The sequence below is a fragment of the Piliocolobus tephrosceles genome, chromosome 9, assembly GCF_002776525.5.
Source record: "Piliocolobus tephrosceles isolate RC106 chromosome 9, ASM277652v3, whole genome shotgun sequence".
In the NCBI taxonomy this organism is placed as follows: Eukaryota; Metazoa; Chordata; class Mammalia; order Primates; family Cercopithecidae; genus Piliocolobus; species Piliocolobus tephrosceles.
In genome coordinates, this window is record NC_045442.1 from 68,709,491 (window position 1) to 68,737,244 (window position 27,754).

General features: G+C 41.4%; 1 protein-coding gene and 1 non-coding gene across 4 annotated transcripts in view; one reads left to right on the plus strand and one right to left on the minus strand.

Moving 5' to 3' along the window:
- The window catches only part of MICU1 (mitochondrial calcium uptake 1), a 255,950-nt gene that overhangs the window by 23,320 nt on the left and 204,876 nt on the right, over nucleotides 1-27,754 (minus strand). For all 3 annotated transcript variants that reach the window (XM_026455328.1, XM_026455329.1, XM_026455327.1), the window contains exon 10: nucleotides 17,974-18,082. In XM_026455328.1, coding sequence (XP_026311113.1) covers nucleotides 17,974-18,082 — 109 coding nt within the window. The remainder of the gene's footprint in view (nucleotides 1-17,973; nucleotides 18,083-27,754) is intronic.
- On the plus strand, nucleotides 5,108-5,213 carry LOC111537985. Its single transcript, XR_002730165.1, has one exon. It is a non-coding gene; the product is annotated as a U6 spliceosomal RNA (small nuclear RNA).

Sequence of the window (27,754 nt, forward strand, 5' to 3'; positions counted from 1 at the left end):
CTGTTTATATGAAGAATTGTTCTAGGCTCTGAATAGAACACAAAGATGTAGAAAACATGGTTCAAGTCTTTGGGACTTTACAGTCTAATGAATTCTCCCTTCAATGCTGAAGATACCAGACATATCAATAGGGGTTAGATATTCCTAGGAACAGAGAACTCACTTAATAAAGGCTTCTGAAGGCAGAGATACCAATAATTTTTGGATGAATGATGAAACTTAGGAGAAGCTAGAAGCTTCAATCCTCATTAATAAGTATAAACAACTTAGAACTTCTAAGCTAATAAAAATGTCAAAAGTGACTAAAAAAAGCAGTAGATTCCACTTTCTCAGAGAACAAAGAGTAAGCCTTATCTAGTGCTTTTTTTTTTTTTTTTGAGACGGAGTCTCGCTCTGTCACCCAGGCTGGAGTGCAGTGCCTGGATCTCAGCTCACTGCAAGCTCCGCCTCCCGGGTTTACGCCATTCTCCTGCCTCAGCCTCCCGAGTAGCTGGGACTACAGGAGCCCGCCACCTCGCCCGGCTAGTTTTTCATATTTTTTAGTAGAGATGGGGTTTCACCGTGTTAGCCACGATGGTCTCGATCTCCTGACCTCGTGATCCGCCTGTCTCGGCCTCCCAAAGTGCTGGGATTACAGGCTTGAGTCACCATGCCCAGCTGGTGCCTTTTTTTTTTTTTTTAAGGGTGATTTAAAAAAAAAAAAAACAACCACCTTTTTATGATGTTGCCATGTTGGCATAGGTTGTTTCCAGCCCTGTAATAAGATAAACAGGCAGAAGAAAGCCAGCACCTATGAGCTAAAAACCAGAACAGGCAGTTTGGTATAATTTTAATGTCAACCTAGTATATTAATATAGTATTATCTTTTTATTTTCACAATAACCCTGAAACAAGTATTCTACTATCAGCATTCTACAGATCTGGAAACCAAGGTTTTGAGAACTTAAGGAATTTGTTCAAGGTCACAAAACTAGTGAATAGCAGGGACTCAAACTCAGGTTTGAACTTAAAACCAAAATGTATGTTCAGCACAATTTCTTGCATATAGTTAACTCTCAATAAATGCTAGATGTTAGAAGAGCATCTAAAAGTGCAACAGAGCACTGGTATACCAATGAGTGGAGGTGGTGAGGAATACCTTGGTCATCAGAAGGTGTATCTATATCCCATATTTTGATGTTGAGAAAAGCACAGCTTAGCATACATGCCTTTTTCTGGTCTATGGTATCCCTTAAAGGGAAATCAACTTTCCTGCTACATGACTTTATTTAAGTGACTTTAGGCTTTTGTGTATTGGTTTCCTCAGTGAAAAGTAATATGGTTCCAAAGGTAAAGATCATGAATGTGTCTACTAAGGTGTTCCTATGACAACTGTAGGGGGAAAAAAAGGTCACATTTCATATTCAAGAGAAGGGCACTATCTCCAAAACATCATAGTTTATCAAAAGGACTTTATTCTCACCCTAAGAATGGTCAACTCTTAGCCAAAAGCAACTGGGAAAAAACAGCCCAGAGTCTGTCTTCCAAGTGCTACTGCGAAGCATGGTTTGACATGGTAAAGCCACAGTGCCCCCTGGATTGTGCTTCAGCAAAGATTTTCAGACTCTAACAGAATTGTGGAGTATCCTGAGAGGCAACATGATGGTGTGGAAAGAACACAGACATGGAATTAGAGAGACCTGAGGTTGAATCCTGGCTCTTCCACCTCTTAGCTGTAGCCAAGATCAAGCGGCTTCATTTGATATTTTCCCCATCCATAAAATGAAGATGAATGAGGATAATTCCGGTTTTAAAGATTAAAAGCGATAACATGCATAAAGCACTAAGCGTTGTGCCTGGCACAGAGAAACTGCTATGAAATGAGAGTTGCTATTAGTGCTCCAGATGTGTGATGGCCTCACAGTCCTCGATAGGACAGCGCTACGGGACTGTTAGAGTTCAGGAGAGGGTAGCAGCTTGGCTGTCAAAGACAGCTGTTCAGAATATAAGAATTTGTCGTGTGCTAGAAATTGCTGACTCCATCAGTAATTTCTGACTTCCCCAACAATCCAGTCAGAGCCTAAATGACAAAATACTTGAGGCTCCCTTACTCATTCCAATTATTAGACTCAAAGAATTTGAAAGCCACAAAGGTTCTCAGAGGTCATCTCTGCCATCCTTGTCCCTCCAGAGACAAAAGAAACTGAGACCACTTGATGATGTGACTAAAACTTCAGAAACAATACTTGGGGTTGCAGAAAGCTCCTGTGGGAGTTATGCCATAGATTTTATTATTTATTCTCTTGACTCGTCAGATAATAAGGTAAACTGCACATATAGAATAACTACAAAGAATCAAGGCCAATTATGCCATAAACTATGATTTTCAGTCTAAGTAGAATTGTGCAGGGGCATGAATAGTAAAGAACAGGGGCTGTATTTGTGTGATTATTTTCTGATTTTACAGTTCAAAGTACACTGAGGAGGTAACTGAACCCACAGGTTTACTGCATCTGTACTATCCTGAGGTGCTTTACAGTAGAGCTTTATTGTACCTAGAAACATTTTATTCTCCTGGCAGAAATTGGAATATTCTGAGTTATACAAGCTGAAGCTCACTCTAGAGCTCCAGCTCAAATAATTTCTAACTTTTTCATCACAGGAAGCCACTGGGAAAGGAGTCATGTTCAATTTTCCATTACCTTCTTCAGCAAACCACTTAAATCAACCAGCGAGCCACTGAGAGGTCATAGATCTAATTTTATGCCCAGTGTGTGTACGAATGAGCTATAGAACCATTTCTTCTTAAGTGCTAAACAAAGAGAGGCCTGATAGTGGAGACACACAGTATTTCATGGAGAAAGGTTCTTTCTTTTCTTTTTTTTTTTTTTTTTTTCGAGACGGAGTCTCGCTCTGTCACCCAGGCTGGAGTGCAGTGGCCGGATCTCAGCTCACTGCAAGCTCCGCCTCCTGGGTTCATGCCATTCTCCTGCCTCAGCCTCCCAAGTGGCTGGGATTACAGGCGCCTGCCACCACGCCCGGCTAGTTTTTTGTATATTTTTAGTAGAGACGGGGTTTCACCGTGTTCGCCAGGATGGTCTCGATCTCCTGACCTTGTGATCCGCCCGTCTCGGCCTCCCAAAGTGCTGGGATTACAGGCTTGAGCCACCGCGCCCGGCCGAGAAAGGTTCTTTCTTCAAACGGTCAGAACTCATTGAAAACACTTCATTATTTTCTGATGGTTGTTATTCTCACACGGGTCATGCAGAACTAAAGAAACAGTCTCAATTAAATTTGATTTTTTTTCAAATGGTAGGAGGGGCAAACAAAAATGAAAAAAAAAAGAAAAAAGAAAAAAAGAAATATGACATTTTTTACTCTGGAGGAACTGGACTACATTCTAATATGGTAAATCTGCAGTGGCCACCTGCCTGGATCTTTCAAATTATTCCAAGGAACATTAACTCTGTAAGTTATTAAAAGATAGTCTGGGGTAAATTGAATTTGGGAACTATATCCCTCTTCTGGAGATTAATAATGCACATTCACATATTAAAAAGTTGGCAGGAGGACTGCTGCAGGAAGAAATTCTATATAACTCTGGCATTTTCCAAACTTATTTCAACCATGGAATACCTTTTTTTTTTTTTTTTTTAATCCACAGAACCGTCATCATATTGCAGTATACAGTGTTCTTCACAGTGCTGTTTGGGAAATTCTGTGCTAAATTATGCCTAGAGACTGGTTTGTAACCTCTAAAATAGCCAAGGAAGAGACAGTGCCAGGGCCTAGAAGGTTCCGATTTCTGAAGGTGTCTAACCTTTTGGGAAAAAATAAAGACAGCTGAGACTCACAGCAGAAGCCCGACAAAAAGTACTGCTGTCTCTACTCTGGCCTCACTCTTTCCCAACCACCGGTATGAATTAGGGCCCCCGCTTTTAAGCTCCTAGATCCTCTTATTCTCATTAGCACTTATCATACCCAACTGGAACTGCTTCTACACTTATCTTTCTTCCCTATTAGACTCTGAGCTTCTTGAGGGTGGAACTCTGTGCCCAGCACAGTACCTATTGCTTTTGGCTGAATAAATACTTCAGCCACACTAAATTTTGTTTAAATTATCAACTTCATAACAGAAGCAGCTGACATTGACTAATTGTTCACCACATGACAGCCACAAACGTAAGTGTTTTATGTAGATTTAATCTCACAACCCTATGAGGTGGGTCCAATTGGTCCTTCATATGTATAGGTTCCATACCCATGGATTCAACCAACTGCAGATCAGAAATATTTAAGAAAATGTTGGGTGCAGTGGCCACGCCTGTAATCCCAGCACTTTGGGAGGCCAAGGTGGGTGGACCACCTGAGGTCAGGAGTTCAAGACCAGCCCGGCCAACATGGCGAAACCCTGTCTCTACTAAAAATACAAAAATTAGTTGGGCATGGTGGTGGGCACCTGTAATCTCAGCTACTCGGCAGGCTGAGGCAGGAGGATCGCTTGAATTTGGGAGGCGGAGGTCGCAGTGAGTCAAGATCACGCCACTGTACTCCAGCCCAGCCTGGTCAACAGAGCGAAACTCCATCTCAAAAAAAAAAATAAATAAATAAATAAAATAAAATTTAAGAAAAGAAAACCAGTAGAAAGTAACAATGCAGCAATAAACTATTACAAATTTAAAAATACAGCATAACAACTATTTATAGCATTTACATAGTAATGGGTATTATACGTAATCTTGAGATAATTTAAAGTACAGTTGACCCTGGGACAACACAGGCTTGAATTGCATAGGTCCACTTACAAGCAGATTTTTTTTTCAATAAATTACATTGGAAAACTTTTTGGAGACTTATGACAATTTGGAAAACCTCATAGATAGACCACACAACATAGAAGTACCAAAAAAAAAAAAAAAAAATTAGGAAAAAGGTATGTAGTGAATACATAAAAAATATATAGATGTTAGTTTATGTGTTAATTGACTGTATGGTATCAGTAATGCTTTTGGTCAACAGTGGGCTATTAGTAGTTAAGTTTTTGGTGAGTCCCAAGTTATCCTAGGATTTTCAACTGTGTGGGGTGAAAACAGCTAATCCCACACTGTTCAAGGGTCACCAGCATCTAGCGCTCATCTGGCAGCACATATACTCAAACTGGAATGATCCGGAGAAGATTAGCATGGCCCTTGTGCAAGGACGACACATAAATTCGTGAAGTGTTCCATATTTTGATGATGATTTAAAAATAAAGAAATAAAGTATATGGAAAGATATGTGTAGGTTATATACAAAAATACTATGCCACCATTTCATATATGGGACTTGAGCACCCAAAGATTTTGTAACAGTGTGTGTTGGGGGGGGGGGCGGTCCTGGAGCCAAACCCCTGAGGATACCAAGGGACAACTATTTTTATCTATATTTAAAAAAACATAGAGGGCCTGGCACGGTGGCTCACACCTGTAATCCCAGCACTTTGGGAAGCCGAGGTGGGTGATCATTTGAGGTCAGGAGTTCAAGACCAGCCTGGCCAACATAGTGAAACCCCATCTCTATTAAAAATACAAAAATTAGCCAGGTGTGGTGGCATGTGCCTGTAATCCCAGCTACTCGGGAGGCTGAGGCAGGAGAATCTCTTGACCCTGGAAAGTGGAGGATGTGGTGAGCCAAGATTGTACCACTGCACTCCAGTCTGGGTGAGAGTGAGACCCTGTCTCAAAAAAATAAAAAAAAAATAAAAAATAAAATAAACACAGAAATTAAGTTCACAAACTGCTCAAAGCTACCCAGCTAGTAAATGATGGAGACATTCAAATCCAGGCAGTCTGACTTCAGAGCCTCTGTTCTTAACCATTATACATTTCTTCCTCTTTTCTAAGATTCATCTCAGCAGTAAAATTCTTTGGTTCTGTGGAGCAAGGAGGAGAGGCCTGTAATTCATGTAGGACTCAAACCAATGGAAAAAATCACTAGTCCAGGTCAGGAGAAAGCAGGTTTAAAAGCAAAGGCCTGGGTAGAGCCCAAGGAGAGCCTGTAAGAGACAGGGACATCTGGGAGCATGGAAGGACTTGGAAAGGCTAGCTGAGCGCATGCTAGTCTTCTGTGCGCACCTCAACACACGAACAGTTAAAATTACTACTATCATCACTATCATCACCTCTTTAACGGAAAAAGGTGAAGCATATGTCAAGTCCAAGGATGGGGGTTACAGAACATGAGGAGTTTGTTCCCTGGGTTGCTGGGAAGGGTAGAAGGGTAGAACAAGAGGTTTATGTCTTGTTCAGATATATCAATATGTTAATTCACTCATTCATTTGTTGATCATATAATTGAGTTCCTCCTCTATCCCAGGTGTTGTTCTAGGCACATGGAATACATCCATGAGCAAGACAAATAAGCGTTCTAGTAAGGTGCAACAGATAATAAGCAAACACATAAACCTGAGAAAATATGAGGAAGTGATAAATGCCATATAAAAAAAAAGATAATATGAGCCGGGCACGGTGGCTCAACCCTGTAATCCCAGCACTTTGGGAGGCCAAGACGGGTGGATCACGAGGTCAGGAGATCGAGACCATCCTGGCTAACATGGTGAAACCCTGTCTCTACTAAAAAATACAAAAAACTAGCCGGGCGAGGTGGCAGGTGCCTGTAGTCCCAGCTACTCGGGAGGCTGAGGCGGGAGAATGGCGTGAACCCGGGAGGCGGAGCTTGCAGTGAGCTGAGATCCGGCCACTGCACTCCAGCCTGGGCGACAGAGGGAGACTTCGTCTCAAAAAAAAAAAGATAATATGATACAGGATGATGGAACTACTTTAGAATGAAAAGGTCTTCCCGAGGAAATGATTTGTATCAGACCTGAGTTACAAGGAGCTAAATAAATACATGGAGATCCCAGGCAAGAGCACTTGAGGTAGAAAGAACCACTACAAAGGCCTTAACTAACTCCAATAGCTAAGGCCTTAAGTGAGCTTAGTGTATTTGGAATGTAAAAAGATCAATGTGGAGTGGAGTGAACTGGGAAGAAAACGGTATTTTATGAACTCAGAGAGTATACAGGGCCCATGGCATAGGCAGCCCTGTGTAAGCCACAGCCAGTAAAGAGGCGAGGGCTGTGGTAGGAGAGAGAGAGGAAAGGATGTGGATGCAGAGTATGTTTTGGAGGTAAAGAAGAAATAAATGTGTGAGTGAGAGTAAGGAATCAAGGAAAGTACCTATTTTTTTGTTGTTTGTTTTGAGATGGAGTCTTGCTCTGTCACCAGGCTGGAGTGCAGCAGCACAATCTCGGCTTCACTGCAATCTCTGACTCCCTGGTTCAAGTGATTCTCGCGCCTCAGCCTCCTGAGTAGCTGGGACTACAGGCACTTGCCACCACGTCCAGATAAGTTTTGTATTTTTAGTAGAGGCAGGGTTTCACTATGTTGGCCAGGATGGTCTCGATCTCCTGACTTCAAGATCTGCCCACCTTGGCCTTCCAAAGTGCTGGGATTATAGGTGTGAGCCAAAGTGCCCAGTTGATAGTGCCTATTTTTTTGAGCTCCTGAATATCTGAAGAATAATTCAATTAATAAACATCTATTGGCTGGGCACGGTGGCTCACACCTGTAATCCCAGCACTTTGGGAGGCCGAGGCAGGTGGATCACCTGAGGTCAGAGTTTGAGACCAGCCTGGCTAACACGATGAAACCCCATCTCTACTAAAAATACAAAAATCAGCCAGGTGTGGTGGCAGGCACCTATAATACCAGCTACTCAGTAGGCTAAGGTGGGAGAATCGCTTAAACCCAGGAAGTGGAGATTGCAGTGAGCTGAGATCACGCCCCTGCACTCCAGCCTGGGTGACACAACGAGACTCCGTCTCAAAAAAAAAAAAAAAAAAAAAATCCCAAAAAACATTCACTGAGGACGTCTCATCTATGTACCAAATGTTGTAGTCAGTAGTCTCTGCCCCATTTGACTAGCCGTATTTGTGGAAATTCAAGCTCATGTCCATTATGTGCAGTTAGGAACTGATCACAATAGTGAAATGCAGAAGGTTTTAGGTTAACTCCTTTTTTTTTTTTTTTTTTTTAATTGTAAAAGTTGTAGACAGACATATGACTCAAAAAAAAAAAGCTGCAGGCAATATAGTTGTTTATAATTTATACTGAGTAATCAGGTAAGGCCTCTCTGAGGAAGTAACACTTGAATCTTCCCCTTGAAAGATCAACTGACGTTACTCAGGTAAAGATGATAGTTAGGTTTCTTTCTTTCTTTTTTATTTATTTTTTTTGAGACGCAGTCTCGCTCTGTCGCCCAGGCTAGAGTGCAGTGGCGCAATCTTGGCTCACTGCAAGCTCCGCCTCCCGGGTTCACGCCATTCTCCTGCCTCAGCCTCCCAAGTAGCTGGGACTACAAGCACCTGCCACCACGCCCGGCTAATTTTTTGTATTTTTAGTAGACATGGGGTTTCACCAAATTAGCCAGGATGGTCTTGAACTCCTGACCTTGTGATTCGCCCGCCTCAGCCTCCCAAGGTGCTGGGATTACAGGCATAAGCCACCACCCCCGGCCAGATAGTTAGGTTTCTAAAAGAAAAAAAATTAGGCTGTTAAACAGATAGATACATTTTCTTTTTCTTTTTTACATTTATTGTTTATTTTAAAAAACAGAGATGGGGTCTCACTGTTGACCACGCTGGTCTTGAGCTCCTAGTCTCAGGGGATCCTCCTGCCTTGGCCTCCCAAAGTGCTAGGATTATAGTGGTTGGTACTGTCACAGTTAAATTCACATTTTTTGTTTGCTTTTATTTTTGTAGACTACATATGGGTGATTTTTTTTTTTTTTTTTTGAGAAAGAGTCTTGCTCTGTCACCTAGACTGGAATGCAGTGGTGTGATCTCAGCTCACTGCAACCTCTGCCTCCTGAGTTCCAGTGATTCTCCTGCCCCAGCCTCCTGAGTAGCTGAGATTACAGTATGTGCTATGACACCTGGCTAAGTTTTATATTTTTAGTAAAGATGGGGTTTCACCATGTTGGCCAGGCTGGTTTTGAACTCCTGACCTCAAGTGATCCGCCTGCCTTGGCCTCCCAAAGTGCTGGGATTACAGGGGCCCAGCCTCATATGGGTAAGTTTTAATTCTTGGTTGCTGTAGTGGGTTAAGTGGTGGCCCCCAAAAAGATATGTCTACATCTTAGTCCTCAGAACCTATTAATGTTACCTTGTTGGAAACAGGGTCTTTGCAGATATAATTAAGGTCCTTGAGATGAGATCATCCTAGATTATCCAGCTGGGCTCTAAGTCCAATGACAGAAGAAAGAAGGACACAGTGAGAAGGAAGTGAAGGCCACATGAAGACAGAGGCACAGACTGGAGTCATGCAGCCACAAGCCAAGGAACACCTAGAGACACCAGAAACTGGCAGAGGCAAGGAAGGCATCTTCTCTAGAGTCTGTGGAGGGTGGTGGCCCTGCCAACATCTTAATTTCTGATTTTGGGCCTTTAGAATTGCGAGAGAATATATTTCTGTTGATTGATTGATTGTTCGAGATGGAGTCTCAATCTGTTGCCCAGGCTGGAGTGCAATGGCGTGATCTCGGCTCACTGCAACCTCTGCCTCCTGGGTTCAAGGGATTCCCCTGCCTAGTCTCCCGAGTAGCTGGGATTACGGGTGTCTGCCACCACACCCGGCTAATTTTTGTATTTTTAATAGAGATGGGGTTTCACCATGTTGCCCAGGCTGGTTTTGAACTCTTGACCTCAGGTGATCCACCCACCTTGGCCTCCCAAAGTGCTGGGATTACAGGCATGAGCCACTCCGCCTGGCCATTTCTGATGTTTTAAATCACCAAGTTTATGGTAATTTGTAATGGCAGCCCTGGGAAACAAACACATGTAGCTTCTCCCTGTTACTTGGCATGATTCTTTCTTTTTTTTTTTTTTTTGAGATGGAGTCTCAAAAAATTAAAAACAGAACTACCATACACCAGGCTGGAGTGCAGTGGCGCAATCTTGGCTCACTGCAAGCTCTTCAATTATTGATTGATTGATTGAGATGGAGTCTCACTCTGTTGTCCAGGCTGGATTGCACTGGTGCGGTCTTGGCTCACTGCAAGCTCTGCCTCCTGGGTTCAAGCAATTCCTCTGCCTCAGCCTCCTGAGTATCTGGGATCGTAGGCGCCTGCCACCACGCCTGGCTAATTTTTTGTATTTTTAGTAGAGACAGGGTTTCACTGTATTAGCCAGGATGGTCTCAATCTCCTAACCTTGTGATCCGCCCGCCTTGGCCTCCCAAAGTGCTGGGATTACAGGCGTGAGCCACCACGCCCAGTTTACTTGGCAATATTCTAAGCTAACTTCTCCTAGATATCTATTACCGTACACTTGGGGAGTCCCAAGTTATACAGATAAAAGAAACAAGTCAAGCAGCCGGGCGCGGTGCCTGTAATCCCAGCACTTTGGGAGGCTGAGGCGGGTGGATTGCCTGAGGTCAGGAATTAGAGACCAGCCTGGCCAATATAGTGAAACCCCATCTCTACTAAAAATACAAAAATCAGCTGGGCATGGTGGCGGGCGCCTGTAATCCCAGCTACTCGGGAGGCTGAGGCAGGAGAATCGCTTGAACCTGGGAGGCGGAGGTTGCAATGAGCCGCGATCTGCCATTGCACTACAGTCTGGGCAACAAGAGCGAAATTCCATCTCAAAAATAAATAAATAAAGACTTCAAATCTTATATCTTTAGATTTGCAGATGCTGTCAAATTTTGTTTTGTGAAACAGCAGTAAAACCAAAGCTATTCTGGAGAAATGATCAGGCAGTGCTACACACACACGCACACACACAGACACACACACAGACACACACACAGACACACACACAGACACACACATACAGACACACACATACACAGACACACACACACACACAGACACAGACACACACACACCCCCTACATGATATCATTAACTTGTTTTTCAAAAGATTCTTCAAAGATCAGTAGAAATGCTATTATTATTATTATTAGAGATGAGGTCTTGCTAGGTTGCCCAGACTGGCCTTAAACCACTCCTGGGCTCAAGAGATCCTCCTGCCTCAGCCTCCCGAGTAGCTGGGACCACAGGTGTGTGCCACTGAGCCCAGCTTGGAAGTACTAATTTAAACAAACAGATGCTATTTTAAGAAGTTATGTGGATCAATAAAATGAAATAAAAGGCATTCAGATGAGAAAGGAAGAAGTAAATCATCTCTATCTGCAGATGGAATGATCTTATATTTTTTCCTGGCTTTACTGAGGTGTAATTGACAAATACAAATTGTATATATTTAAAGTATACAATGTGATATGTTGACATATGTATATACTGTGAAATAATTACCACAATCAAGCTAACTAACACTTTCATCACTTCAGGCCAGGTGCGGTGGCTCACGCCTGTAATCACAGCACTTTGGGAGGCTGAGTTGGGCAGATCACTTGGGGTCAGGAGTTTGAGACCAGCCTGGCCAACGTGGTGAAACCCCATCCTACTAAAAATACAAACATTAGCCAGGTGTGGTGGTGTGCGACTGTAGTCCCAACCAAATGGGAGGCTGGGGCAGGAGAATCGTTTGAACCTGGAAGGTGAAGGTTGCAGTGAGCAGAGATTGCACCACTGCACTCCAGCTTGGGCAACAGAATGAGACCCTGTCTCAAAAAAACAAAAACAAAAACAAAACAATTCCATCACTTCACATAGTTACCTTTTTGCGTATGTATAAGAAACTCTTAAGATCTTAGCAAATTTCAAGTGTACAATAGGATTACTAATTATAGTCACCATAGTATAAACTAACTCTCTAGAACTATTTCATCCTGCATAACTGAAGCTTTGCACCCTTTGAACAAAATAACTCCCCATTTCCCTGACTCCTGTAGCACCTGGGGACTAGCATTCTACTTTCTGCTTATATGAGTTCAACTTTATTTAGATTCCATATATAAGTGAGAACCATGATCTTGTATTAGGAAATCTTAAGGAATCTGCTAAAAAAAGTTGAACAAGCAAGATTGTTCTATATCTTCCCCAGCCCCAAGCAGGACAGGACCATCTGGGAATGAGCCTTCCCGGTGCCAGGGATGAAGAATGTCTATCAGTCTCATCTAAGCTGAGATTGATCAATGCTTCCATGGGAAGATTTCTGATAAAAAAAAAAAAAAAAAGTGGGGGAATGGGGAAAGAAACATACTCGGAACAGCCTGAGGTATGTGAGGTGTGCACAATTTATCAAGCCCAGAGACAGGAGCGTGGGACTTCAGTCACAAGCCTGTCCCCGATTCCATGGCCAGGTACAACTGTTTAAAGGCATTTTGCTCCTGACTAGCTGCCTTACCTGTTCGTTTCATGTTCCTGGAATCTGTGATACAAAGAACAATGTATACACAATCAATAGCTTATGCTATTTTAATGTAAATTCTTGGTAAACAAATTAGAAACTATCTCTTCCTAAAAAACCCACTTGTAACTGCTGCTAATTGGGTGTTTATTCAGGGCAACTTAAATCTATGCTACTGGATTGCAGTCTTCAAACTTGACCCAAATAAACTCTAGGTATACTAAAAAAAAAAAAAAAAAAAAAAAAAAAGACTATTGATAAAATCTTAGTGCTTTGGAGAGACTGAAAAATCAAACATTGTGGTCATCAACAGTGAAATAAACGCATTTTTAGATAACTCAAAAACTAAAATAATTCATTGCTAGCAGATCTGCACTACAGGAAATGATAAAGGAAGTTCGGCTGGGCGTGGTGGTTCATGCCTGTAATCCTAGCCACTGTGGGAGGCTGACAGGCAGACTGCTTGAGCCCAGGAGTTCGAGACCAACCTGGACAACATGGTGAAACTATCTATAAAAAATTTAAAAAATGTTGCTAGGTGTGGTGGCATGTGCCTGTGGTCCCAGCTAACCAGGAGGTGATGTGGGAGGACTGCTTGAGCCTGGGATATGGAGGCTGCAGTGAGCCAAGATGGTACCATTTTGAGCCGAGGTGCCTGAGAAAGACAGAAAGACAGAAAGAAAGAACGACAGAAAGAAAGAAAAGAAAGAACGAAAAGATTTTTTTTTTTGATTGATGGTAAGTGATACTACATAAAAACTTGAGCTGGGGCCGGGAGTGGTGGCTCACACCTGTAATCCCAGCACTTTGGGAGGCCGTGGTGGGTGGATCATGAGGTCAGGAGTTCAAGACCACCCTGGCCAAGATGGTGAAACCTTGTCTCTACTAAAAATAAATTAGCCAGGTGTGATGGTGGGCGCCTGTAATCCCAGCTTTTGGGAGGTTGAGGCAGAGAACTGCTTGAATCCAGGAGGCGGAGGTTGCAGTGAGCCGAGATCACGCCACTGCACTCTAGCCTGGGCGACAGAGTGAAACTCTGTCTCAAAAGCAAACAAAAAGTTAATTTGAATTAATGTTTAATTTTTTTTAGCGACAAGGTCTTGCTATGTTGCCCAGGCTGGCTTTGAACTCCTGGCCTTAAGTGATCCTCCTGCTTTGACCTACCAAAGTGTTGGGATTATAGGTATGAGCCACCACATGCAGCCAAACCCAAAATATTTGGAAGTTAAAAAACATACTTTTAAATAATCCATGAGTTTACCTAATAAATCGAAAATATTTTGAACAGGATGATGTAAAAAATACTATATACCAAAACTGCGAAAAGTAGATAAAGCAGTGTGTGTGTTTTTTATTTTTTGGTTATGTGTTTTTTTTGTTGTTTTTTTGGAGACAGAGCCTTCCTCTGTCTCCCAAGACGGAGTACAGTGGTGAGATTTCAGCTCACCGTCACCTCTGCCTCCTGGGTTCTAGCAATTCTCCTGCCTCAGCCTCCCCAGTAGCTGGGATTACAGGTGTGTGCCACCATGCCTGGCTAGTTTTTGTATTTTTAGTAGAGATGGAGTTTCACCCTGTTGGCCAGGCTGGTCTCAAACTCCTGGCCTCAAGTGATCCACCCACCTTACAAAGTGATGGAATTGCAGGTGTGAGCCACCACACCCAGACTAAAGCAGTGTTTATAGGAAAATGTATAGCTTCACAAGCTTATCTTAGAAAAAGTAAGTAAGGTTCCATCTTAAAAAGCTTAGAAAAAGAAAAATAACATATACTGAAAATAAGTAGAATGAATAAGTAAAAAAGGTATGAGCAGAAATCAACTCAGTAGGCAACAAACCATAGAGAAAATTAACAAAGTCGAAAATTGGTTCTTTGAAAAGATTAACAAAATTGCTAAACCCCTAGGTAGACTGAGTAAGAAATAGTTTTTTAAAAAAGAAAGAGAAGTCATAATTTGCCAACAGTAGGAGTAAAGGGGGATTTCAGATTCTACAGACATCAAAGGGATAATAATGGAATATTATGAAAAACTTCATGTCAATAAATTCAATAACGTAGATGACATGGGCAAATGCTTCAAAAATATAACTTAAAATTCATATAGCCGGGCGTAGTGGCTCACGCCTGTAATCCCAGCACTTTGGGAGGCCGAGGCAGGTAGATCACCTGAGGTCGGGAGCTCAAGACCAGCCTGACCAACATGGAGAAACCCCGTCTCTACTAAAAATACAAAATTAGCCAGGCATGGTGGTGCATGCCTATAATCCCAGCTACTCGGGTGGCTGAGGCAGAAGAATCGCTTGAACCCGGGAGGCAGAGGTTGTGGTGAGCCGAGATCGCACCATTGCACTTCAACCTGGGCCAAAAGAGCGAAACTCTGTCTCAAAAAAACAAACAAACAAAATTCACATAAAACACAAACTTTACACATTTACTTAAAAAATCAAATTATCAAAACCTTTTCAGAAAGAAATGGTCAGGTCCAGATAGTTTCACTGATGAATTCTATCAAATACAACTCAGAAAGAAACAACACTCATCTTACAGAAACTTCTGAAAATAGAGAAGGAAAAACTCCCTAACTCATTTTATTTATTTACTTATTTAATTATTATTTTTGAGATGGAGTCTTGCTCTGTTGCTCAGTCTGGAGTGCAGTGGCATGATCTAAGCTCTCTGCAACCTCCATCTACCGGGTTCAAGTGATTCTCCTGCCTCAGCCTCCTGAGTAGCTGGGACTACAGGCGTGTGCCACCATGCCCGGCTACTTTTTGTATTTTTAGTTACAGATGGGGTTTCACCATGTTGGCCAGGCTGGTCTTGAACTCCTGACCTCAGGTGAGCTGCCCACCTTGGCCTCCTAAAGTGTTGATATTACAGGCATGAGCCACCATGCCTGGTCTATTTAATTAAATTAATTAATTTATTTAGAGATAGAGTTTCAACCTTGTTGCCCAGGCTGGAGTGCAATGGCGTGACCTCAGCTCACTGCAACCTCCACCTCCCAGGTTCAAGTGATTCTCCTGCCTCAGCCTCCTGAGTAGCTGGGATTACAGGCACCTGCCACCATGCCCAGCTAATTTTTTGTATTTTTAGTAGAGACGGGGTTTCACCATGTTGGCCAGCCTGGTCTTGAACTCCTGACCTCAGGCAATCCACCTGCCTCGGCCTCCCAAAGTGCTGGGATTACAGGCGTGAGCCACTGTGCCCAGTCCCTAACTCATTTTATGAGGATAGAATACTCTGATATAAAACCTGAAAAGACATTACAAAAAATAAAATAAAATTACAGACCAATATCTCTCAATATTTAACAAAATGTTAGCAAATCAAGTCTAGTAATACATTAAAAAACCTAACACATCATTACAAATTGGGTTTATTTCAGGATAAGGAATAGTCAATGTCATCTACCATATGAAAAGAATAAAGCAGAAAAGGCATATGATCATTTCAATATACATAAAGAAAGTATCTGACAAAATACAAGAGCCATTGATGACAAAAACCCTTTTCAAATGAGGAAGATAATATTATTTTCTTAATCTGACAATAAGCAACTATGAAAAATCTAATCTAATATCCAATTTAATGGTACAATATTGAATACTTTTCTCCAAAGTTCAGAAAGAAGCCAAGGATGTCCACTCTCATCACTTCTATTCAGTATTGTACTGGTGGTGTAAGCAAATGCGATAAAGCAAGAAAAAAAAAGCCATAAATTTTTTTTAAAAAAGGAGATGAAACTATCTCTGTTTGAAGATGAAAGGATTATTTACACAGAAAAACCTGAGGAATCTACAAGATGACTAAGTGAATTTAGCAAAATTACAGAATATAAAATTAATAGATAAAAATCAGTTATATTTTAATATTAGCAGCAAACAATTAGAAAATAAAATAAATTCCATTTATAATAGGATCAAAAACCATAAAATACTTAAGCATAAATTTTGACAATATATATGCAAGACCTGTATTAATAAAACTTTAAGACCACTGCTGAGAGAAAACGAGACCTTAAAAAATGGGGAGATATATTATGCTCATGAATTATAAGATGCATTATTACTAAGGCATTGATTCTTCCCAAATTGATCTACATACTCAGTGTTACTGTAATCACAATTCCACTTCTTTTTGCATAGAAAGTGACAAGCTGATTCTAAAATTTATATGGAAATACAAACAACCTAGAATATCCAAAGTAATCTTGAAAAAGAAGACCAAGTTGGCAGCATTTATAATAGCTGACATTTCAGGACTTTCATATACGCTCATATATTCCTTATTAAAAAAAAAAAAAAAAGAGAGAGACTATGTTGCCCAGGCTGGTCTCAAACTCCTGGGCTCCAGCAATCCTGCACAATCTTGGTTCACTGCAACCTCTGCCTCCCAGATTCAAGCAATTCTCCTGCCTCAGCCTCCCGAGCAGCTGGGACTACAAGCGTACGCCACCATGCCTGGCTAATTTTTGTATTTTCAGTAGAGATGGAGTTTCGCCATGTTGACCAGGCTGGTCTCGAACTCCTGACCTCAGGTGATCCGCCTGCCTTGGCCTCCCGAAGTGCTGGGATTACAGGCATGAACCACCACGCCTGACTATATTCATACAGTGGGTTACTACTCATCATAAAAAAGGATTAAACTACTGACACATGACAGAGATGGATCTCAAAAACATTGAGTGAAACCTTAGAAGGAGTGTACATTTATATAATTCCATTGTATGAAGTTCTAGAAAACGCAAAACTAATCTACGGTGGAAAACTATACAGTACAAAGGTTGCCTCTTGGTGAGTGGGGGCAAAAACTGAAGGGGCCTGAAAGAACTTTAAATGAATCTTGAACTTTAGTTAATATTCATACTGAAGTAATTGGGAGTGAAGTATACTTACATCTGCAACTTACTTTGAACATGTCAAATAAGATCGATGATAACTTAGAGAGATGAAAATATGCACAGTCATCCCATCAAGCAAATATAGCAAAATGTCAACTGAGCTGAATATGTGGATGTTATTTAAATAATTATTTCAACTGTTCTGAATGTTTGAAAATTTTCATAATGAAATGTTGGGGGAAAAATTGTGCTTTCAATTCCTCTGTGCTCTCACGTTGCCTGTACAAACTGTAACTGACTTTCTATGAAGTAAGCCAAAGGAGCGGGGGTGCTATTCTCAGAGTCATATTATCTTAAAAAAAGTCTTAATATAAGAAATAAACTAAAGCATTCCTTCTCATCAAAGAGAAGGAATTCACTCTCTCAAATGAGAAGCATTCCTTCTCATACTTAAATTGTATAGTGACTTTAGCTTCACACTGTATATATAATGACTCTGGCTCAGATGGGGGAAGTTCTGCAGCTTCATGCCCTGTGCCTTAGCTTAGATGCTTATTTTCAAGGTTAGTCATTTAAAGATGGGCACCTGCCCAGACTACAGCCTTAGCACAAGAAAATATATTCACTGAACTTGGCATCTCAGGGTGAAATGCAAGGCTCATACAATGTCAACAAATCAAAACACATTTCAAAGATGCCAAGAAAAACTTACCTTTTACTGTTCAGGAGGGGCAGTCACCTAAGAGATTACAGATCCAATGTTCATATCTTCCAAAAAACACTTTTTGAGTTTCATTACCTTTATCAAGAGATGCTCCAGCCATATGGTAAAAACTCAGTGCAGTGTCCACATCATTAATGTTCTTTAGGAAAGTAAAGAAGTTCTCCACCTCCTGAAATGTCAGACCCTGAAAGAGGAAAGACAGCAAGGTAAGGCAGGACCTGTAACAAAAAGCAGCACAATATGCACAGGCGTGATTCACGTCTGCAAATCAGAAATTTATGCTCATGTCTGGAACAGAAACTGAATAAATTAGTCAAGGAATGTCAAACTCTTAAATAGCAGGGGAACAAAACTCTTGAATTCTACCCTGAGAAAGGCAAACTGGCTAGCTGCTTCCCTCTCACACATAAAATCTGACAAAGCTGCTTACAGTGATGGCTGAGTATCTTAATGAAAATATTTCTTTTTTTCTTTTTTGAGACAGAGTTTTGCTTTGTCACCCAGGCTGGAGGGCAGTGGCATGATCTCGGCTCACTGCAACCTCTGCCTCCCAGGTTAAAGCAATTCTTCTACCTCAGCCTCCCGAGTAGCTAGGATTACACGTGCGCACCACCATGCCCAGCTAATTTTTATATTTTTAGTAGAAACAGGGTTTCATCATGTTGGCCAGACTGGCCTTGAACTCCTGACCTCAGGTGATTCACCCGCCTCAGCCTCCCAAAGTGCTGAGATTACAGGTCTGAGCCACTGCACCTGGCTTAATGAAACTATTTCTAACTGTGCTCTCCAATTAGACACACTATCAATTATGACACTTCCTAATTGGGCTATAGCTACTTGACCTGTTATACATCTTAGGAAGTAAAATCAGAGTCAGGACTTCCAGTTTAATAGTCTGCTCACAGGCCAGCTGAGCTTTTTGAGGCTTAAGCTAATTAAAGCATCACCAAAGTCAGTGATATGTAGGGGAAGGGTGTCAGTATTTAGCAAAACCCAAGTAATGGGGAAGTTGTTCATTATCTCAATTTAAAAGCTACTCACAAAGTAATTTGCCACTTAACTTTAATCTAATGAAATTCTGTGAATGAAGACTTTTTTTCAAAAGCTGTTCAAAGACTTGCTGATCTCTAATTCTACTTTCTACGATGGATCGAGAAAAAGTAGTTATAGAAATAGGGGCTACTGGGAATTCCTTTATTGGGAGGAAGATTCGTCCTATTTGCCTTTTCCCCGCTTCCCACACATTCATGCTGGGATAGAAATAAATGCAGTTTCTAAGTAGGGAAAACACTGGGAGATGTCCTAGATGTCCCAGACACTGATGTTAATGCCTTTTAATGAAGCATCAGGTCCTTAAAGGGCTGCAGATGTAGACTGGCTTCTACTTAGTGCTGCTCCTCTTGCAATTTTCATTTTCCCAAACTGCAGAGCCCAGGAACTCACATCAGGAACTCAGTAATAAGCAAATCTTAATACAATCTACAGTTCTTTCCTGGTACTCTCCAAACTGGGTCAATTGTATGTTTCTCATCTCATCAAAACTGAGAGCTAAAAGACTGTATGAGGCTGGGTGCACGATTCATGCCTATAATTCCAGCACTTTGGGAGGCCAAGGCAGGAGAATGACTTGAGCTCAGTGACCAGCCTGGGCAACATGGTAAAACCTCATCTTTACAAAAAATACAAAAAAAGTTAGTGACTGTGGTGTCGTGTGCCTGTAGGACCAGCTATTTGGGAGGCTGAGGTGGGAGGATCACTTGAGCCTGGGAGGCAGAGGTTGCAGGGAGCTGAGATCATGCCACAGCCCTCCAGCCTGGGTGACAGGGCTAGACGCTGTCTCAAAAACAAAACACAATAAAAAAGACTGTATGATTATGTCACATGATCTTTTATGTTTTTCTTTTTTTTTTTCCTTAGAATCATAGAACTTAAAAAACTTTATTGTGGAATATGATGACTATATAGAAAGGCGCATAAAACATAAATGTACAACTTATCAAACTGAAGAAAGTGAACACCCATAGAACCTTTATTTAGGTCAAGGAACAGACTATTATCAGCATCTCAGAAGCCTCCTCTTTCCCCACAACATGCCCCTTCCTAATCATAAACTCCAGCCCCTGCCCAACCCCTACTGACAATAACCACTATTCTGACTTTTAGGGAATTCATGTCCTTGCTTTTTTTAAAATAGCATTTTTATAAGTAAATAGCATATTTACAAAAACTGTTGCTTAATTTTATCTATTGTGGAACAGTAGACATGGAATCATGGAGTAGGCATTCTGTTATATATGCTTCTCTCTTTAAGATTTGTTCATGTTTTTGTGTGTATCTGTAGTTCATTAATTTTTATTGCTATAAATTATTTCATTGTGTGCATATACCATGATTTGTTTATTCATTCTATTTGGGCTGTTTCCAATTTTTGGCAATTATGAACAGTGGTTCATCTGTACTTAGCATTTATTCAAAGATTTATAGAGTACCGGCTGGGTGTGGTGGCTCACACCTGTAATCCCAGCACTTTGGGAGGCCGAGGTGGGCAGATCACCTGAGGTTGGGAGTTCGAGATCAGCCTGACTAACATGGAGAAATCCCATCTCTACTAAAAATACAAAAAAATTAGCTGGGTGTGGTGGTACATGCCTGCAATCCCAGCTACTTGGGAGGCTGAGGCAGGAGAGGTGAGCCTGGGAGGTGGAGGCTGCAGTGAGCCAAGACCGCGCCATTGCACTCCACCCTGGGCAACAAGAGTGGAACTCCGTCTCAAAACAAAACAAAACAACGAAAAAACAAAAAACAAACATTTATAGAGTACCTACTATGTACCAAGTGCTGTAACTTTTGGTAGTGCACTAGAAGGCCTATATTATATGCTTTTTCCCTAATTTGAGGTCACTCTCTTGGCTTTGCCTTAGAGCGCCCAGAGTTAAGTCTCATTATGGATGCCATAGTATGCTATTTAATGCAGGCACTAGGTAGAATCAAATTTAGAGGACAATTCCATAGGATTAGAAGTACAGGTTGTACAATATCATTGCTTGTGGATGGACACATTAATAATCTTCCTTTCCCTTCCATCAAAAGACACATAAAGGTGGAAGCAACCCAACAGTCTACCGATGGATGAATGGATAAACAACGCGGTGCGCACACACAATGGAATATTGTCTCGCCTTTAAAAGGAAGAAGATTCTGACACAAGCTACAGGATGATGGGCCTTGAAGACATTATGCCAAGGGAAATACACTAGCCACAAAGGACAAACGATAGTACTATATGACTGCACTTATACGAGGTACTGAGAATAGCCAAAGATGGTGGTTGTAAGGAGCTGGGAGAGGGAGAATGAGGAGCTATTATTTAATTATTCAATGGTAAGGAGTTCTGGTTTGGTAAGATGAACGGGTTCTGGAAATAGATGTGTATTTTACCACACACAACACACATTCGTACACAACATGCTAAAGCTCTTTTACTTTTCTTATTAAGGTATAAAATCCTGTAGGAGTTGGAGAGTTATGGGACTGTTATTGAAAGGGTATTTGAGGCTAAAAGGTTAACATAAAATTCCTAAAACAGTTAGGGCATGGTAGAAGAAATGTCTCCCACTCTGATGATCAACAACCTCTAATGTTTGTTAGCTTCTCTTTTTTTTTGTTTTTTGAGACGGAGTCTCGCTCAGTTGCCCAGGCTGGAGTGCAGTGGCGTGATCTCTGCTCACTGCAAGCTCCACCCCCTGGGTTCACGCCATTCTCCTGCCTCAGTCTCCCGAGTAGCTGGGACTACAGGCGCCCGCCACCTTGCCCGGCTAGTTTTTTGTTTTTTAGTAGACACGGGGTTTCACCGTGTTAGCCAGGATGGTCTCGATCTCCTGACTTTGTGATCCGCCCGCCTCGGCCTCCCAAAGTGCTGGGATTACAGGCGTGAGCCACCGTGCCCGGACTGTTTGTTAGTTTCTAACAAACACTGTGAAACATCAAATACTACAGCTCAAGACCTGAGTGCTTATGCTGAGAATTATATGAGGACAGAGAGACAGAGAACAATCTAAACTGAATGGCTATTCATTTGGTGTTTAGAAAAACAGTGGGCTGCAAATCACATTATATAACTATTAAATCTAAATATACAACACTATACTTTTGTCCTAAAGATATAATAAAAAATTTTATTGAGCACTTACTAATCACTTAGCATTATGCCAAGAACAGTGAGGGAAATTGCATTGGACACAGGCCTTGATTTTTTGGAGCTTACTACTTAGATAGATCTCCTTAAAGAAAAGATGATATCAGTCACAAAATTCTTATTTTTTTGGTAACTACTATAGTAAAAATCCAGAAGGCTATTAGAAAAAAACTACAGTAAGACTATAACATGAGCTTTATGGCTGGTAAGATGGAAAGTGAAAGGATATGCTTATTGTAAATTGAGTTGTTTGGACACGACGGCTACAGCTTATGAAACAATCTATTGGCAGGTGACTAGAACTGCAGACATAATAGTCAAAAGGAACTATCTCTTAGAGGAGTTACTGTGACTAATTGTTGAACAAACTGGTTATCTATTTACCTTTGGAAAGATGGATTTATATAAAACCGGGCTCTAGGTGACTATAAAAAGAAGATAAGATTAATAATAGTTTGTAGACAATAGATATATTTCTTTAGGATGTTTAAAAATTAATTTAATATTAGGAAGTTGTTAAGCAAGTAAATAGAATTGTCTCTCAAAACTAAAAGCAGAGCCGGGTGTGGTGGCTCATGCCTGTACTCCCAACACTTTGGGAGGTCGAGGCAGGTGGATCACCTGAGGTCAGGAGTTCGGGACCAGCCTGGCCAAACAGGGTGAAACCCCGTCTCTACTAAAAATACAAAATTATCTGGGCATGGTGGCGCATGCCTGTAATCCCAGCTACTCGGGAGGCTGAGACAGGGGAACTGTTTGAACCTGGGAGGCGAAGGTAGGAGTGAGCCAAGATCGCGCCATTGTACTCCAGCCTGGGTGACAAGAGCAAAACTCTGTCTCCAAAAAAAAAAAAAAAAAGCAGTGGATAAAACTTTTAGAAGAAAACACAGGAGAGGCTGAGCACAGTGGCTCAGCCCAAAGTGCTGGCCTGTAATCCCAGCACTTTGGGAGGCCAAGGTGGGCAGATCACTTGAGCCCAGAAGTTTGAGACCAGCCAGCCAACACGGCAAAACCCTGTCTCTATTAAAAACACAAAAATTAGCCAGCCATGGTGGTACGCGCCTGCAGTCCCAGCTACTCAGGAGGTTGAGGAATGAGAATTGCGTGAACCCAGGAGGTGGAGGTTGTAGTGAGCCAAGATCATGCCACTGCCTTCCAGCCTGGGCAACAGTGAAACTCTGTCTCAAAAACAAAAAAACACATAGGAGAAAATCTTCATGACCCTGACTAAGGCAAGAGTTCTTAGATGACACCCAAAGCACAATCCATAAAGGGAAAAAAACTGATTGGTTAGACTTCATCAAAATTAAAAAAATCTGGGCTTCAAAATAATGAGAAAATAGAAAAATCACAAGCTAGGAGAAAATACTTGAAAATCATATATTTGATAAAGGACTTGAATCCAAGTCAGGCACGGTGGCTCACACCTGTAATCCCAGCACTTTGGGACACCAAAGCAGGTGGATCACCTGAGGTAGGGTGTTCAAGACCAGCCTAACCAATACGGTGAAATCCCGTCTCTACTAAAAATACAAAAATTAGCCAGGCTGTGGTGGCAGGTGCCTGTAGTCCCAGCGACTCAGGAGGCTGAGGCAGGAGAACTGCTCGAACCTGGGAGGCAGAGGTTCAAGTGAGCTGAGATTGCGCCACTGCACTCTAGCCTGGGTGACAGAGGGAGACCCTGTCTCAAAAAAATAAAAAAAAAGGACTTGTATCCAGAATTATATAAACAACTATTATAACTCAATATATGGGAAGTCCAACAACCTGATTTAAAAAAGATGTGAATAGACAGTTTACCAAACAAGACAAGTGAATGGCTAATAAGTACATGAAACAATGCTTAGCATCATTAGGAAAATACAAATTAAAATCACAATGATATACCACCACACACCTATTAGAATGACTGTAAGAAAGAAGACAGACAATAACAGGTGTTTATGAGGGTGTGGAGAAACTGGAACTCTTGTACATTCACGTGGAAATGTAAAATGGTTCCGCCACTTTGGAAAATGGTTTAGCAGTTTCTCAAAAAATTAAATTTACCATACAACCCAGCTACTTCACTCCTAGGAATCTTCAACAAAAATGAAAACACAGGTCTGCAGGATGACTTCTATGCAATGTTCACAGCAGCATTATTCCTAATAGCCCAAAACTGGAGACAATCCAAATGTGAATGGATAAATAAAATTTATCCAAGCAATAAAATGCCATTTACTCTTCTGCAATATAAAATAATAAACTACTAATATAAACATCTACATAAACTTTAAAAATATTGTGCAAGTAAAAGAAGCCAGATACAAAAGACTATCTTATATTATTTATATGAAATGTCCAGTAAATGCAAGTCTATAGAGACTGAAAGCCACTTTATAGGTGCCTGGGGCTAGGGTAGAAATGAGTAATTGCCTGGGGCTAGGTAGAAATGACTGAAAGCTAGCAAGAGGGATCTTTTTGGGGTGATGGAAATGTTCTAAAACTGAATGGCAGTGATAATTGCATAACTGCAAATTTACTAAAAATCACTGAATTGTACAGTTAAAATGGATAACTTATGGTATATAAATTATACCTCGAAAAAAGTTGTTAAAAAATACAAAGCAGTCAGCATAGATGAGAAAAGGAAAATGTAGCTTCCTTTGGAGTCAGCTGTAAAGCGAGATATCTAGTGCTGACAGGCCATGATGAGTGCAAACACACTGTAATGGATGATTCCCTCATCCTGCCTTTTAATCAGTCATAGCAAATCCATCTACCAGGAGCCAATCTAATTGCCCAAGTTCTGTCTGTGGCCCACTGAAAAAAACAGTCTCCTTCCTTCCTTATATCCCATGCCTCTCAACAATCTTGTCATGTATCCTCTGCTCAATCTCCTATTTAGTTTTTTTTTTTTTTTTTTTTTTTTGAGACAGAGTCTCACTCTGTCGTCTAGGCTGGAGTGCAATGGAGCAATTTTGGTTCACTGCAACCTTCGCCTCCCAGGTTCAAGCAATTCTCCTGCCTTAGCCTCCCAAGTAGCTGGGAATACAGGCACCTGCCACCATGGCTGGTTAATTTTTTGTATTTTTAGTAGAGATGTGCTTTCACCATGTTGGCCAGGCTGGTCTTGAACTCCTGACGTCAGGTGATCCACCTACGTTGGCCTCCCAAAGTGCTGGGATTACAGGCGTGAGCCACTGTGCCCGGCCTCTCCTGCCTAGTTTTAAAACAATTTTTTTTGTTTGTTTGTTTGAGACGGAGTCTTGCTCTGCCGCCGGGGCGGGAGTGCAGTGGCCGGATCTCAGCTCACTGCAAGCTCCGCCTCCCGGGTTCCTGCCATTCTCCTGCCTCAGCCTCCGGAGTAGCTGGGACTACAGGCGCCCGCCACCTCGCCCGGCTAGATTTTTGTATTTTTTGGTAGAGACGGGGTTTCACCATGTTAGCCAGGATGGTCTCGATCTCCTGTCCTCGTGATCCACCCGTCTCGGCCTCCCAAAGTGCTGGGATTACAGGCTTGAGCCACCGCGCCCGGCCTAAAACAATTTTAATTAATATTTTTATACCAGGTACAAAGCAATTCTTTCTGAACGCTGTCCTACATGTGGCCCATGTTACCTATTTCTTGGGTACCTTTCAGAGGTATTACTATGCCTGTCTTGCTCTAATAAAGCATCTTCCTATTGCAAACCCCAGACTTCTCTTCAACCGTTGCCTGGGAGCAGGGGAAATTATACCATTTCTGTTACTTATATTTCTACAAGTATCTAATCTTTCTGAAACATCACTTTCTTCATATCTTCATCTCTTCCACTCACAACATGCCCATGATTTCCTACTGTCAACTGGATAAACCCCCAAACTTCTTAGCCTGGGATTTACAGTCCTCCACCATCTGCTTCCATAACTTACCTTTCTAGCTATCTTCCTAAGAATCTTAGGCTGGAATCTGGCAACACTGGTTTTGTTTCCCTAAAAACTTGTGCTTATTTAAACCATGGAGAATAAGGAGTGACAACAAACAGGATGATTAGTAAGAAGATTACGGACTCTGGAATAAGAATAAAGCTTTGAACCCTGGTGCCACCTTCCTAAGACAGTGTGTGATCTCAGGTTAATAACTAAGGCTCAGAGGACTATTTCTCACCTGAAAAATGATAATTCTATCTAATATCTACCAAGCAGGTAGATAGATAAGGTATGTAAAATGTCTAATACACAGAAAGTACTCTGTAAGTGGTAGATATGAGTGCTTAGTAATTTGGCAGGCTAATTAGTACAGAACTAGTGATAATGCATTTATTCTACTAAGCTCTGAAGTAGGCTGTCTTCTCTGGAATGCTAGAATATGTAGGATCTTGAGGGATAGGGAATAGAGGAAAAGTTGATGTAAATGAAATTCATTGTCAGGAAAGTAATAGAGGGAAAACTCATAAAACTAAATCTCCTACAGTAATTCACAGCTTAGTACTCCTTTGGGGGAAGTGCAGGTTTCAAAGCTAATTAGTAAAAAAAAAAAAAAAAAAAAAAAAGTAGAGTTCCAGTCTTTTTAGTTTTATGGCCACATCTCACATGCTATACTACATAGTGACTGGCAGGCACCTAATATTTGGAGTTAATGAGTTTTCAAGGGGTATGCTAGCAATTTCTAGAATCTGATATTCTACAGATGACTAACATGGATCAAATATCTGAGAATAAGTGAAAAAGGTGAGCTCACATATATTATCCACAGATGATATGAAAACTTAATCATCTAATAGTTTTATTAGAACTGTTTGATAAGTACTAACTGCTTAATGGCTAGTAGCAGAATTAATAAGCAATCATATACACAGAAGGCTGTTGGGGATAGGGTTATGACAGGAAACACTTAGCAAAAGCAAATGTCTTTATAAGCTTCTGCTTGTCAAAATCCTACTCCACATTTAAGGCCAAGTTCGAATTGTACTTCCTCCAAGAAATCTTACTCGGTCTCTTTAGGTGGTTCTAATCTTCCTCCTTAGTGCTTCAAAAAGATCTCATATCTTTAATAGAGTACTCAACACATTTATCATTGCATTTGACAAGCATTTACCACCATACGGAGGACATGCAAAGATGAGTAAGGCACTGCTTTCAAGAAGCTCAAAGCTAAGTGAGTTGCCTTGCTTTGCTTTACATTTGTTTAAAATCTGTTTCATTCCAGTAGGAATGCTAAGTTCTCGGTGGCAGACACTGGTGTGCTCACTACTGCATTCCCAGTATTTAGAAGAGTGTTTGGCACATAGTAGGTGCTCAATAAATATTGAATATAAATGTGAATATAGAATTATAGAGTTCTTTGCATACATATTTTTCTCTTACTAGACTATTACAGACTTAAGAAATATATATAGTTGTGCCAGGTGCAGTGGCTCACACCTGTAATCCCAGCATTTTGGGAGGCCAAGGCGGGCGGATCACGAGGTCAGGAGATTGAGACCATCCTGGCTAACACAGTGAAACCCCGTCTCCACTAAAAATACAAAAAAATTAGCTGGGCGTGGCGGTGGGCACCTGTAGTCCCAGCTACTCGGGAGGTTGAGGCAGAAGAATGGCGTGAACCTGGAAGGTGGAGCTTGCAGTGAGCCGAGATCAGGCCACTGCACTCCAGCCTGGGTAACAGAGCGAGACTCCATCTCAAAAAAAAAAAAA